Here is a 14,849-nt window from a genome sequence, read left to right as displayed (position 1 = left end):
GTTTTTGTGTCTCCGATTGACGCCAATGTCGGGTACGGAAGCTTTGGATAGATAGGATTGACGGACCCTTGTAAATCGTCTCTGCTTTGGGGCAATGATAGGAGTGATGATTATACTGGAAGGCAAACTTGATGGAATGGGCCCACTGCATACATTGTACAGATTTGTGAGGGTTTAATATGCTCCGGTTCATGAACTACATATACCCCGGATAGACGCTGCATGCTGTGTTCTCACAACCGAACTCATATCTCCCTTGAGCTTATTTTTCACCCACTTAAACATTGGACTGAGCTTCCTTGGCCGGTAATATGCTCTCCTCTATTGCAGGCGTACTTGCCCTCTCTGTCCTGGCCGCAGGACATGGGGACCATAGCCAAACTCCAATGGCTGGTCCTCACCAAAGCCTTTGGTACAATACTCTACCTGGCGATGGCGGCACCCAAGTAAGAGACATTGTCATCCTCATCCCAGAAAAATTGAGCTCCATAAATAACAATCAAAGGCCGACTCCGTCTTTTCCGGAATCTCGACCTTCGGCCGCCTACCCTACTTCCCGTGCCTGGCAAGCGAAGCCGAGAAGTACGACATCGCATTCCTAGGTAAGTCAATTTCAAGCAAGAGACATATCAAATACAATATCAACCACCCATTTAACGCATCCATAAATCAAACAGGCGCCCCCTTCGATACCGGAACTTCCTACAGACCAGGGGCCCGCTTCGGACCCAGCGGCATCAGACAAGGTTCTCGCCGCCTCAATCTCTAGTACGTATTCCCTTCTAGTGAGCAGAGGGCTTACAAATACCACCGGATGGCAATGGATATAAAGGCTCACGCAAATTGGGCTTCAGCGGTGGCTACAATGTACCGTTGCAGGCGAACCCGTTCGATAGCGATATGCGGATTATGGATTGTGGTGATGTGCCGGTTACTTCGTGAGTTTCTTGATATGGGCAGCATGGTGAATGAAGATTGACATTTGCTGCCTTGAATCAGGTACGACAATGCGTGGGCTATCCAGCAAATCGAAGAAGGACATAACAGTATCTTGATGCGCAAGCCCTTCACTGATGCCGATAAATTGGGTCTCTCCCGGGCTGGAAAGACTCTTCCCCGTGTGATTACAATGGGTGGTGATCATACTATTACATTGCCTCTGCTGCGGAGTATTAATAAGGCTTATGGGCCTGTGACCGTCATTCATTTTGATAGTCACTTGTGAGGCAATCATTTTGTCTCTGAGAAATGCAGATGGACTGACTTATTCTGATTAGGGACTCCTGGAAGCCCAAGGTTTTTGGTGGCTCACCTAGCCAGGTTGCTGCTATTAACCACGGGACATACTTCTACCATGCTGCCATGGAAGGACTGTTAAAGAATGACACTAACATCCACGCTGGTATCCGTACCACGCTTTCGGGTCCGTCTGACTATGAGAATGATGGATACTGTGGATTTGAGATTGTGGAAGCGCGAGAGATTGATACAATTGGTATATGCCTCTAGCTATATTGTCGCCTTTTTTCTGTGATGGGCTAACGCGTCATGCAGGCACGGACGGCATCATCAAGAAGATCCGCGATCGTGTCGGAACCGACAACCCAGTCTATCTTTCAATCGATATTGACACGTTAGATCCTGCCTGTAAGCGGAGTCTCTTGAATATGCTGAATCATATTCTAAATTCTAACCTTCGCACAATACAGTCGCACCGGCCACCGGGACCCCAGAGACAGGCGGATGGTCAACGCGCGAACTGCGGACGATCATTCGCGGCCTGGACGGACTGAACTTTATTGGTGCGGATATTGTCGAGGTGGCTCCGGCGTATGATACTAATGCGGAGTTGTCGACTATGTATGTCTCCGATCTAGCCTTGGGGACAAAGCTGACAGGTTTCTTTTAGGGCTGCCGCCGATGTGCTGTACGAGGTACTTACGATCATGGTCAAGAAGGGGCCGCTTTCTATTGGCGAATCTCATGAGCAGCTATAAACACGCAGGTGGATGTTAGGGCTGGCGACGTGACAGAATCGAGCTGAATGGATCAGGAATCGAGAAATTATCGAAGATCATCCCTTAACGGTCTGATTAGTTCGAGTGGGTCTGTCGGTTCTATGAACAAAGTGCTATTTAAGCCCCAAAAACAAGACCTAAATGAGTTTGTAAGCCTATTTTTGACCTATTTTTGAGTGCCTTTCTTTCCGAGGGGAGCGAAGTATAGACCCATATGTAAATGATTCAAGTGCACCCCAGCCAAGAACCTCTTGACCACTTCCACTGACAGGTACCATATCGGCTGATGGTGGAACCAGGGGAAATTACCACATCGGACTAACTGGCCCGTCCCTGTCTGATTTAGCCTCCATGTGGTAGTGAGTGCACCGATCGACACTGCCTGGCTCTTTGGCTCTCTTGAAAGGAGAAAAGCAATCTCGGATAGCTTTCTCCAAGTGGTTTTGGGCCAAGCCATGCAAAGAAATCTGAAACGAATGGCTAGAACGTGTGGGCTGTTCCCTGCACACTTTAAGGATCGGTGGAGACTCTGGGTTCGGGCTGTATATAGCGCGTCTAATAGTGGACATTGGGTGCAAGGAAATGTAACTATTGAACCATGTGCCCGGAGTATTTATGCAGTGGGCAAATAGAGGCAGTTTGGTGAAGAGAACCGTTTTGCTACGTGAAAGAATACTCCGTCTGATAAGTGTAGAGTTGTAGATAGTACTGTAGAGATACTGTAGAAAGGCTGCCCCTGAACTGCTTGGCCCCCTTCATCTTAACTCGAAGCTAAACTATTCTAGGTTCCAAGTACTGTGTACAGTAATCCTTATTTTTCTCCCTTTCGACCTGCAGTTCATCCGGGCGGTTGTGTTTCCTTGCCGAACTCTTATTTTGCTCAAAAATTAAGGGGCACTGACACTTCTCCACAATATCTCCTTTTCTCGCGCCTCATGCCTACACCTTTCAATTAGCTTTACGATTTCCTCTCGCTTCCACCTGGTGTGGTATTTGGGGAGATGACAGTCTCACCGCCAGCATCACCGACTGGTGCACCCCCACGACCCATCAGCGCCGTCATGCGCACGCCGCGCAGTAACAGTCGCCTGAGCATGAGCAGCAGACAGGGAGGCAGTCGTGCCTCGGACGAGGATGGCAAGACTGCAGTCAAAGTCGGTATGTGCTATCTCCCCTGAACCATAGCCTGGAACCAAACTGACTCGCGCAGCTGTCCGTGTGCGACCTCCTCTGAAACCAACCGACCCCGGCTACGAGTTAATTCCCCAGCGATTCCAACGTTCGATGGTCCATGTCACCGCGCCGACTAGTCTCGCTGTCGATGTTCCCCAGGGACGCAAGTTGTTCGTGTTCGATCGCGTGTTCCCCGAGTCCATTGAGCAGGAGGGTGTTTGGGAGTATGTTAGCGACAGTGTCAACTCTTTCATTCAGGGCTACAATGTCTCCATCATGGCATATGGACAGTCCGGTGCTGGAAAGTCATTCACAATGGGTACCTCAGGCCCTGGTGAACAGAATAACATGCAGGACATGGGTGAGTTTCAAACACTGTTGCACAACTCTTCAGCCACTAATCGCGTGTGTTTCTAGGCATTATCCCTCGTGCTGCGCAGGCCTTGTTTGATAAATTGGACGGCCCCTCAAAACACAACCGGAATGGCTCCAACTCGACTACGGGCCTCCGCACACCGCAACGATATTCCATGAGTTCCGCTTCCAACTTTGGAAAACCGGCCCAGGAGAAGACCTGGCAGCTAAAGGCTACATATGTGGAGGTGCGCTTTTGACCCTTGGACTATATACACGTTGCATATGCTGACAAAAACAGATCTATAACGAGCACTTGAGAGATTTGCTGCTCCCAGATTCCGCCGCCGCAAATGACCGCAGCAACGTGACAATTCGTGAAGATACCAAGGGCCGCATTATTCTGACCGGCCTGCACCAAGTGAACATCAATTCATTCGATGATCTGATCGGTGCTCTCAACTTCGGCTCGACCATCCGTCAAACAGACTCCACTGCTATCAACGCCAAATCCTCTCGGTCGCACGCCGTATTCAGTCTGAACCTCGTCCAACGCAAGCCTTCCGCCGGCCAAACGACTTCCAGCCCTGCTAGAGAGAAGCGCATGTCGATGCCAGTCGACTCTTTCCCAGGTGATTCGGTCAGCGTCGATAGCAAGCTGCACTTTGTGGATTTGGCTGGTAGTGAGCGGCTCAAGAACACAGGTGCCTCTGGCGAACGCGCCAAGGAGGGGATCTCCATCAACGCTGGTCTAGCAGCTCTCGGAAAGGTCATCTCGCAACTTTCCTCGCGCCAGCAGGGTTCTCACGTTTCTTACCGTGACTCCAAGCTCACCCGACTGCTTCAAGATTCCCTAGGTGGAAATGCCTATACATATATGATTGCCTGCGTGACTCCGGCCGAGTTCCACCTGAGCGAGACCCTGAACACTGTTTCATACGCCCAGCGCGCCAGAGCAATTCAGAGCAAGCCCCGCATTCAACATATTGCTGATGACAGTGACAAGCAGGCTGTCATCGACCGCCTCAAAGCTGAAGTGGCTTTCCTGCGCCAGCAGATTCGCAACGCCGAAGCATCCGACCGACGAGATGGTACCTCCCCTGAGCGAAGCGCACGCAAGAATGAACGCGAGAAGCATCTACAGAACCAGCTGTTAGATGTTCAGGAGAGCTACAACTCCCTCAGCCAACGACATGCTAAGCTCATTTCGACCATGGCCACTGACTCGCGCGAGACCCATGAAACTGACGATACTGCCTCAGAAATTGGCAAGAGCTCAGTCGAAAGAATGCAACGCTCGAAATCATTTGCTGAGTCTGTAGAGCAGATGGTCTTAGAGTACGAGAAGACCATCCAAAGCTTGGAATCTTCCCTGTCCGATACTCGTACTTCTTTGTCCACCACTGAAAGCGATCTTCTCGAGCGTGAAACTAAGTGTGCCTACGTCGAGGCCGTCCGCGAGCAGCTCCAGTCCCGTGTCCAAAAGCTGTTGGATCGCGAGTCTAGCACCGAGACCTATCTCCATGAGCTAGAATCCAAGCTTGATGGGCAGTCCACGGGTGAGGAGCAGCACGCTGCCATTGTGGCCGAGCTTCGCAAGGAACTCAGCCGGGCTCGCGATAGCGAAGCTAGCTGTGAGGAGTACATTTCCACACTCGAGGAGCGCCTTGCAGAAGGTGATCAGGATATGGAGCTGATGCAGCGCGAGGTGTTGCGATTGGAGCATGTCATTGAACGCCAGCGCGGCATTGGAAAGTTGGATCACCTCCTCCATGAACTAGATCACTACCACGAGGCCGAGGGCCGTGCTGGCCCCAACGGTATTGATGACCCACAGATGTCTCACTCATCTCGCGGTGCATCTGCTTCTCACAGACATACGCCATCATTAGATGTGCTTGGCGAAGCAACTGAGACCGCTATTCCTGAATCGGATGAAGATCTCATCGAGCCCATTCAGGAAGCATCGGACGAATCTGCCGAACAGTCTGATCAGGGCACTGGTGTTTCTGGTGAGGATTTGAAGGTCTTGGAGAATGTCACCAGTAAGATGGAGGCACGTCGCTCCGTGGCTCTTCTTCAAGAACCCATCTCAAGCCCTGCCCAATCCAAGTTCGTTGCCGACAAGCTTGAAACAGTCACCCAGGAGCTGTTCGACCTCCGTCTCCAGCACGAGAACACCATGGGTGACTACGAAGTGCTTGAGTCCAAGTACGAGCAGGTCCTCAAGGTCCTTGCTGAACTCCGCCAGGACAAGCTCGACGAAGCTCACCACCCGGCATCCAACCTTCAAACCGAAATTCCCTCTCGTCCCGTGTCTTTTTTAGGAAACGGAGGCACTCCCGCATCGAAGTCTGGAGCACAACACTCATTCTCGCAGTCACTCTCCTCGGAATTATCCTCGGCCGGGGAGCCATCCACTTTGCGCGAATCCTCTGAATGTGGATCCAAGCAAATTTCTTCCACACCTTCAACCCCTGTAGTGCCACCCGTGGACTCTGAGGAGTCCGAGAGCATGCGCAAGATGCTGGCCGAACACCAGGAAAGCGCCGAGTTGATGGCTCAGAAGTATACCGAGTTGCAGACCGAGCACGAAGAGATTCTTGGCCTGGTTGAAAAGCTGAAGGCAGAGGCTCAACGCACCAAGTCATCCTCGCCCCCTTCGACTCCCGGTTTCAAGATGATCCGACGCATGACCAGCCAGAACCTCCTGTCCGGCGTCGACCGTGCCACCCGCGCGCTTACGGGACTGCGCCTGATTGCAACCGAGGAATTCGCCGAGAAGCCAGACGCAATGCACAACTTCGATTACCATTTGGATGCGACCATGCATGAATTGCAGAGCCGCATGGAGCGCCTCCAGTCCCTTGAAGCTGAGAACCAGAGTGTGAAGAAGGAGATGGAAATGAAGATGACTATTATTTCTGGTCTTACCAGAGAGCGATCTAGTTTGCAGGGAACCTCGCCTGTCGATATGGCTCTGGTCTCCCAATTGCGTGACCAGGTCGTTTCTCAAGAGATGCAAATCAACCAGCTCCGTGATGCTCATGAGACCCGTGAGAAGCAGCTGCTTGGTGAGATTGAGACCTTGAACGGTCTTCTCAAGTCTCAAGAGAGCGCTACTCGTGCTATGGATGCTGGTGCTGATGAGCAGGATAAGAAGATTGGTGTTCTCGAGGGCGAGCTTTCCCAGTGGAAGGGTAAGCACCAGAGTGCCTTGGAGTCTTTGCAGTCTTCAGAGACGCAGCTTACTGGCACCCTTGCCGAGCTTGAGGCTGCTTTGGCTTCTGTTGAGGCGATGCGTGCCGAGCGCGCTGAGGGCGGTGAATCCGCTGACAAGGAGGTCACTGCTCAGGAGCTTGAGGGTGACCGCGCCCAACAGCAAGACCTTGTTGATGGCCTCAAGAAGGACATTGAGGAGCACAGGTCCACTATCGCTACTCAGCTTGCCACAATTGCGGGTCTGGAGAAGTCACACTCCGATGCGCGGGAGAAGCTTGCTGCTCAGATCACCACCGGTGAGGAGGTTAATGCCGGGACTGTCGACTTGGGTCTTACCACTCGGATGTCCGAGCTTGAAAAAGAGATTGCCTCTCACAAGTCTGCAGTTGATTCTCACCACAGCGAACTCGAGACTCTCCGCGATTCTCACAAGCGTGAATTGGCAGAGCTTGAGGAGCGGACTAAGGCTGCTCTCCAAGCTGAGCACGATGCACGCCTTGTTGAGAAGGATGCCGAGCATGACAAGTCTATGGCTGCGCTGCAGAATGAAATTGCGGACTCTCGTGATGAATTGGTCAAGCTGCTCAAGGCTGTTTCCACTCTTCTCAACTCTGACGTTTCCGCTGAGTCGTTGACGGATCAAATCCAAGATGTCTTGTCCCAGAAGCAGCACTTCTCTGACAAGTATGCCGAGCTAATGGGCACAAATGACGACCTCCGCAAGCAGCTGGAGGCTCACGGTGAATCCGACAGCCGTCTGGATGAAATGACGAAGAAGAACACCGCCCAGGACGCCAAGGTCAATGAGCTGGCTCTCTTGGTCGCGACTTTAGAGGATACTCTTCGTCAGAAAGACGAGCAGGTCAAGAAGAAGGAAGCCCTGGTTGAGGAGATCACTATTGAGAAGCAGAAGAGTGTGCGCCTTGTTGAGGAGCTGGAGGAGCAGATTACCAACAGCTTCGACCAGCACCACAACCGTCTTTCTGTCATTCAACAGGAGCGTGACCAGGCCCTGGAGGATGCCAAGGCCAAGATCGTTATCTACGAGGGAGACATTGAGACTTATCAGGTCCGGATTGAGCAACTGGAGCTCCAGATCAAGAACACCGGAAACACCGAGAGTTCCCACGACCGCAGCAGTTCCCTCACATCTAATCTCCGCAAGAGCTCCTCCGCCGCCTCTCTTCCCTCGCCTCCGCCGGCTATTCCTCTTCCTCCTCTCCCCACCATCGCCCAGACAAATGGCTCATCCAGTGTTTCCCCTCCTAGCTCGCGACACGCTAGCAAGGAGCTGGTGAACGCCCAGATGGTCGAGGACCAAGAAGCCCGGATCCGAACCATTGAGAAGCACCTGTACGCCGAAAAGCAGCTGACCGCCACCCTGGAAGAAGCTCTCGGCGACCTCGAAGCCCAGAGCAGCAAAGTCAAGAGCGACTGCGAAGCCTGGAAGAAGAAGGCCTGGGGCTTCGAAGACGAGCTCACCTCCCTCCGCAAGGAACGCAGCTCCGCTCGCTTGTCCCTCCAGGCCGTCGAGGAGGAGCGCAGTGCCCGTCGTGAAGCCGAGGCCGCCCGCGCTCAACTCGAAGAGCGCATGGCTGCCCTCAACAAGAAAAAGAAAAAGAGCACCCTCAACTGCTTCTAGGTGTAATGACCGCCGTCGCCGTCATTGCTTGAGATTTGCCCATACAAAAGCGATCGTCTCATTCTCACCTAACCTTACTTTTATTGGATGTACACATATCTTCTACTGTTGTCTTTTTTTTTTTCCTTTTCTTTTCTTTCCTACATGTTTTGTCTCCCTTGTTTCATACCCTATTCTGTTCGATTTACATCAGTTACACCCATTTCCCTGTATTATGAGCTTTGACGTTTCCCTTTCTTCACTTCTCTGTCGACTCCTGTCGATGCCTCTTTCTACCGAGAGGCTATGTGCTATGTGTCATATCCTAGCCTGTCTCCCTCCCTTTTCCCGCACACTTTTTGTCCCTTGTTCTTATATTCTTCTCTCCATCCCCCGTTTCATATATCGTCTACTTTCCCCTCTGTCATGAATTTTCATGACTGGTAGATTCGTCTCTTATTTATCCCACGGTGAAACCCTCTGCTTGTACATGCAATTCTGTCGGCTGTCTCTAGATTGATTTGCGTTGATACTTATGTCGTAATGGGTAGGATCGTTGTTACGGTGTTTCCCGCTCATTAGCTCTCTACCTTGAAATTCATCTGGGTGTTCTACCTATCGTTCACATTAATATATATTCATATTCATATTTGTAAGAATTCATGTCACGTCTCGTCTTGTTACCCTGCCCACTATGGTCCATATAATAATGTCGCCAGTACCTATTCATTCATCACGTAGAGCATATACATTCCACTGTCAAAACAACCACATAATACTCCACTGGAAACCTTCAGACCCATATCCAATTGATACAGGGCCCAATGGAATCCAGAAAGACCAACTGCTCGTGCTTTTAGCGGTAGCAGCAGTACCCTCTCCGTCTGAACCCCCGCCCGAACTCCATCTCAAAACAATGACCAAAACAACAACAGCAATGAAAAGCCCCGTGAATATCATCATATTCCTCTGCTCCTTTCTCCAAAGATTATTATGGTGACGCCTTGCAGAAGCGTATGGAGCACTTGGATATGTCGTGGTCGGCCCCGAGTTTCTATATTTATATGGCAGCCCACTTTCTGGAAGCGCGGACGCGAGTGGGATGGCCAGGGGTTGTGAGCTTACAAGACCATGAGGGGGATTGGCGTTGCCAAATCCCAGGCCCAATGATGAGGAAGTGCTTCTGGTTATTGTTGTTGATGTGTATGTTGTGTCGGATGTTGCTTGTTCTGGGTTGAGGCTGTTGGGGTTTGGTCGGCGTCTTTGGGGTTCAGAGGCGGACATATCTTCTGTTGTGTGTGTGTGTGTGTGTGTGTGTGTGTGTGTGTGAGTTGTTGGATTGTAAGCTTATCGCGAGGTCTCGTCTGGCGGTTGCTTTTTATGTTTCTTTGTGCTTATCTTTGAGCTTAGAGAATGGGTCGTGGTGCTTTTTGCGCTCGGTTTTGCTTAATTTCTGATATTTCTGTTTCAGTTCGTGCGAAATTGTATTTGGGAGAGACATTTTGTCTACGGGATGAGAGGTCTGATGACAGTTGCGTGCTCTCGGGCGCCCGTTTTCTCTGTTGCGAATACGAAGTACATATATTAGACCAAGACATGAGGGGCAGCTGCGCCACTATGAGCTTTTTGTATTCTCTATGTTCGCTTGGTGGACTTTGAGCTGGTGACTTATACAGCCACTGTGAGGGGGGTGTCTAGAGTCTTATATTGTGGGAGGCTTGCTTGATTGGGTCTGACAGCAACATCGGGCTAAGTACATCAAGGCTCAATTACGAGATAACATCTGCGATTACAGTTGGTGACATTGATGCGGTTCGAGCTCCTTGCGCGAATTGAGAAAATAAGTTCAGTGAAACTGCCATGTGATACGGAGTAGTTTCCAACAACATGGATTACTCTACTACCGACATTGAACAGCCCACCAGTCTCAATGTTGAGACCTTTCTCCGCTTCTTGTGGGGTGTGGAGTGCTTCGGTAGAACTGGATAGTGCGGCCGTTAAATTGGGGAACTGGTGTTGATCGCACCGGCGTTCCATGTCAAACACGTCTTTCTTGTCGTTCCTGGCTGGAGACAGTGGCCCTTATGGTGCGCCATATTGGACGCAAAGCGCTGAATGCCGAATGTGGAATACTCGGCACCAATCGGGTTACATAAGTGGTCGCTCCACCGGGCCTGACACTGAGTCTCGGATGTGATCTGCAGGCAAGTAATCCGAAGTGTCATCTTGAATGCGGGCGGCTTAAATTGACGTGTCTGTTGAAGCCCTGAACCCCAAATGAATTAGCGATCATCGGGGTGTCCAGAAGGCCAGATAGATTTTCGTTATTCACAAGCCCATTGACGTCACAGGCTGAACATATAAAGTGGCCGAGCATCCGAAGAGGAATGCTTCTAGAGCCTTTATCCCTTCCATGAGGTGGTAGTGGGTGGGCCGCGAACCATTGAACCGAACGCCTTCAGCCTCGTGGAAGTATGGATATGACGCCACCATTGGCCTCTCTGAATTACTCCCATCTCTTTCATTTTTCCCTTTTCCAAATGCACTCCTGGTATATATGAGCAATGAGAACTCCAAAACGCTGGAATACCCGACTCAATCCCAACACGGGATGCGACAGCCCAATGTCCCAACCAAATCCCTATGCATCACCGGCCAGTACATTCCTCAAAGAGGAAGTCTACCGACTCGGTTCCTCCCCAGGCTTGCGCTCCCTGCCACCAGGTCCAGAACGGGACTTCCTCACATTATCATGGGGTCCTATCGTCTATCGCACCGCCTACGGTCCAGACACAAAACGTCTTCTGCCCGTTCTTCTACGCTCCCTCAACGATTCCGTGAGTCAATCATTACACCGGACAATGACAGGCTCCGAGGAAGAGATGCGCATTCTCACGCAAACCTTCGCCTCGAAAATATTCAGCTCTCGAGATATGTATGCCGATCTAGACGAGGACGCGGTTCGACAGATCTTTCATGATTTCAAGGTATCATTGACGATCCCTGAGACGGAGCTTCCGAGTAGGCTGCGCGTCTGTTTAATGATTGATGATGAAGTATTATCGCATTTGAAAGGTGTTTTGGATATGGCTTCACTTAGGGAAGGGGATGCTGGTGTGGGTAGATGTTGGGTGAAGGTTATTGAAGAGAACTTTCCGGATTCCAGGCTAGATGACCACCCTCCCGTGGATGATGTCGATACTGGTGGTATATCTTGGTGTATGAAGAACGCTCGTGGGCGTTATCGCGGGTGGACGATGGTGGCACTGGATGCGTTGGTTGAGGTCTTTGATGGGCTGAGGGAATTGAGGGGCTTGGTTGAGTATCATCGGGAGGGCAGGGCATATTTGGGAGAAGGGAAATGGACTGCTTAGATTTGTAGATTTATGATATATGTATATTAACTCAATACATTTTCTTTCCTGTTGACTTGATCCCCGTTCGACATCTATAACCCGGCTATGAGTGGCCAGCCCTACAAAAATACTTGAAATATAAACCGTGAAGACTGATAGCATTATTTATGGCCTGATATCGGTGAAATCATGGGAGTTGATGATGTTGAACTGGTATTCTTGGTTCCAGTATGAAAGATAGGACTGTTTTCCGGGAATAAAGACGTCCTGTTTTCTTGACAAATTGTCCAGGTTATCTCATTATGATATCTGTCAAGAGTAATACCTCATTCAACTGAAATATGAAAATAGTAATCAGCATGGTATTTACATAGCAAAATGGGTATCTGGTATATGTACCGGGCACAGAGATCAAACAAAGAATATACATCGTGAAAGGCACATCGGGCAAAGACATGGACCCTACAGCAGTCTTCGGCATTCCATCAAAACACCCTTTCCCAGGTCTATTTCATTTAACCTATGATACATTTCATTGTTGTCCAAAACTGTTGTTTGAACTTGCTGAGTTCTTCCGGCTATTTAAAGCCTGAGCTCATTCTCATAAACGGGCCTATAGTGGTGTATTTCCCAAGTCACCGTGGTGTCCACGCAAATGTTCACGCGGTAGATTGGTCGCGTTTTGCCTCCACGCAATATGTCATCGACATGGCCTATCTCTGCAATTCAGTCATGATTTTTGAGAAACTGTATCATTTGAAAAGTAAGCCTGACCGAAATATGATGTACTCGTTGGGGTTTTCACTAGATGAAAGTGGTTATGGACCGAAGAGTCGGACTCGGACTCGAATATTCTGCAGGTGTGCTTCCAAATCATGGATTCGTTCAATATCTTCATGCTCAAAAATTTCTAGCACATGGACGACCTATTCTTCATGCCGCCATGCCCGTTGGGATTACCTCCTGATGAACGTGTGCAACGCTCCCACTCATTACTGATCCAACCTTTTCACTTTGGATTCCACCGTATCATAAATGTTAGCAAAAATACGAGTGATCCTGAATATGTTGCGATCGTGGTTATTGGTTGGGCTTCTATCCCGATTTCTCTAGACCACGAACAGCATGTTCCCTCTTCATACCTTGCAGACACCGACGGACAAATCTAGGATGTCTGGTGACGATGTATGGCCAAGTAAATGAGGAAAATTAGCCATACAGTTTCCCTTGGACATGAACCATTGCAATCCTCTGTTGAACACATACCGAACAGAGAGAGAGCAAAACGATGAGCCATGAAAGCAATGCACTTGACTATAGAGAGACGCTCTATTGTAAGCATTTTGGGGCCTAAATTGGTACTGCAAAGTGCATACATATTTCTACTCCGTCTCATCAAAAACATACAAACGAAAGCGCATTTAAATCCTAACGGCCATCCATGGCCAGGCGATCTGATTGGTCACTTTGAAAGCAATCATGTGACGATAAGCCTCTTATCAGGCTGCTTATGAAGCATCGCTTTTCAACATTGTAAAGCATCAAGTGGATATGACACAATCTGTACAGGCAGTGAACAATAATGGACTCCTTTCTCTCGAGAAAACGACCTAGACTCTCAAGCCCGGAACTAAGCACGAGCCAGAAGTCATCACAGCCCGATGACTCCACGGACATGAAGTTAGCAATACTGCTATCACTCTTCCCGGTTATCAAACAGGATGAGCTGCTGGATATTCTTGTCTCATGTGATGGGTCGGTGGAAACTGCATCTAAAATGCTTTCTGCACAAGCCACAGTGGACACACCCTTCACCAAGAAGCGAACAGCTCCTGTCTCGTCACTCGGCATGCAAACATCACTTTCGTCGCACGTATTTACAACAGCCGAAGACGGAACCATGAAACCAATCAATGAAATTGCAAAGAAGAGGCGACCGCCACCAACCAAGAAGGGCCAAACTCTCCACCTTTACTCACCCGAGGATATTGCAGCCAATACACCCTGCACGATAGTCCATAATTTCCTGCCCACTCATGCAGCAAACGCACTACTGGAAGAACTACTAGACGAATCAAAACATTTCCAGCGGTATGATTTCCAACTTTTCAACCGTACGGTGCAAAGTCCTCACACACATGCCGTGTACGTCTCCACGCCAGAGGAACACCGTCAACAAACATCAGAATACACGTACGGCGGCACATATCGATCAAACGTACGTCAGGCCACGCCAAAGCTCCGCTCAGTATCAAAACAGGTACAAACCGTTGTCAATGAGGAGATCCAGAAGCGAATCCGAGACATCTATCCAGACGGGAAGAAATTACAGTACCAATCATCGAACGAGTGGAAACCAAATGCAGCATTCGTTAACTGTTACGATGGACCAACCGAGAGTGTGGGCTTTCACTCAGATGAACTCACCTATCTGGGACCACATCCGGTGATAGGAAGCCTAAGCCTGGGCGTGGCCCGTGAGTTCCGCGTACGGCGAATAGTAGCCCAACGAGAGGATGAGGCCAGCGAAGAAGCAATTGAAGACAAAAGCACGAGTCCATCTTCAAGATCTACAGAAAGCCAGAATGCATGGGCTGCACGTGCAGATGCCCAAGGCCAGATCTCTATACACCTTCCACACAACTCACTCCTCATCATGCATGCAGAAATGCAAGAAGAATGGAAGCATTCTATCACCCCTGCGCAGACCATTTCTCCACATCCCATTTCCGGAAATCGTCGTATCAATATCACATATCGCTGGTATCGGGATACTCTGCACCCACGGTATACCCCACGCTGCCGATGTGGCCAGCACGCAATCCTCCGATGCTCACAACGCAAGCAAGAATCCCGTGGTCGGTATATGTGGATGTGCTATGCGGGGTTTGCGCCAGGGAAGGAAGGCTGCACGTTCTTCCAGTGGGCCGAATTTAATGACGATGGGGACCCGGTTTGGGAGAACAAACAGATCGACGATGTTGCGCCTACACTCGCAAATTTCTCGGCATCGCAATAAGGCAGTTCTAATATTCACATGTACATGTACGATAAAGACGGAACATATACACGATCTGACTTACAACAATGAAACTTGCACGGCTA

At 49.9% G+C, this 14,849-nt stretch overlaps 4 protein-coding genes across 4 annotated transcripts; all 4 read left to right on the top strand.

Moving 5' to 3' along the window:
- Positions 1–311: 311 nt before the first annotated feature.
- On the top strand, positions 312–1,997 carry N7508_003487 (agmatinase; the record flags this gene model as incomplete). Its single annotated transcript, XM_058461553.1, has 8 exons — positions 312–446; positions 506–768; positions 855–938; positions 1,000–1,221; positions 1,278–1,495; positions 1,555–1,647; positions 1,710–1,860; positions 1,910–1,997. The coding sequence occupies 8 exons, from the start codon at positions 312–314 to the stop codon at positions 1,995–1,997; spliced, it is 1,254 nt and encodes a 417-aa protein (XP_058322130.1).
- Positions 1,998–3,019: 1,022 nt separating this feature from the next.
- Positions 3,020–8,409, top strand: N7508_003486 (uncharacterized protein; the record flags this gene model as incomplete). Its single annotated transcript, XM_058461552.1, has 4 exons — positions 3,020–3,176; positions 3,229–3,552; positions 3,609–3,793; positions 3,847–8,409. The coding sequence occupies 4 exons, from the start codon at positions 3,020–3,022 to the stop codon at positions 8,407–8,409; spliced, it is 5,229 nt and encodes a 1,742-aa protein (XP_058322129.1).
- Positions 8,410–11,012: 2,603 nt separating this feature from the next.
- N7508_003485 (uncharacterized protein) lies at positions 11,013–11,762 on the top strand (the record flags this gene model as incomplete). The annotated part of the gene is made up of 1 exon (XM_058461551.1): positions 11,013–11,762. The coding sequence occupies one exon, from the start codon at positions 11,013–11,015 to the stop codon at positions 11,760–11,762; it is 750 nt and encodes a 249-aa protein (XP_058322128.1).
- Positions 11,763–13,326: 1,564 nt separating this feature from the next.
- On the top strand, positions 13,327–14,763 carry N7508_003484 (putative CUE domain protein; the record flags this gene model as incomplete). Its single annotated transcript, XM_058461550.1, has 1 exon — positions 13,327–14,763. One exon carries the CDS (start codon positions 13,327–13,329, stop codon positions 14,761–14,763), a length of 1,437 nt encoding a protein of 478 aa, XP_058322127.1.
- Between the last annotated feature and the right edge of the window lie 86 nt (positions 14,764–14,849).

The sequence above is a fragment of the Penicillium antarcticum genome (assembly GCF_028974205.1).
Source record: "Penicillium antarcticum strain IBT 31339 chromosome Unknown utg000003l_segment0_segment0, whole genome shotgun sequence".
Taxonomy (NCBI): Eukaryota; Fungi; Ascomycota; class Eurotiomycetes; order Eurotiales; family Aspergillaceae; genus Penicillium; species Penicillium antarcticum.
This window is presented reverse-complemented; position numbering and strand designations above follow the sequence as displayed.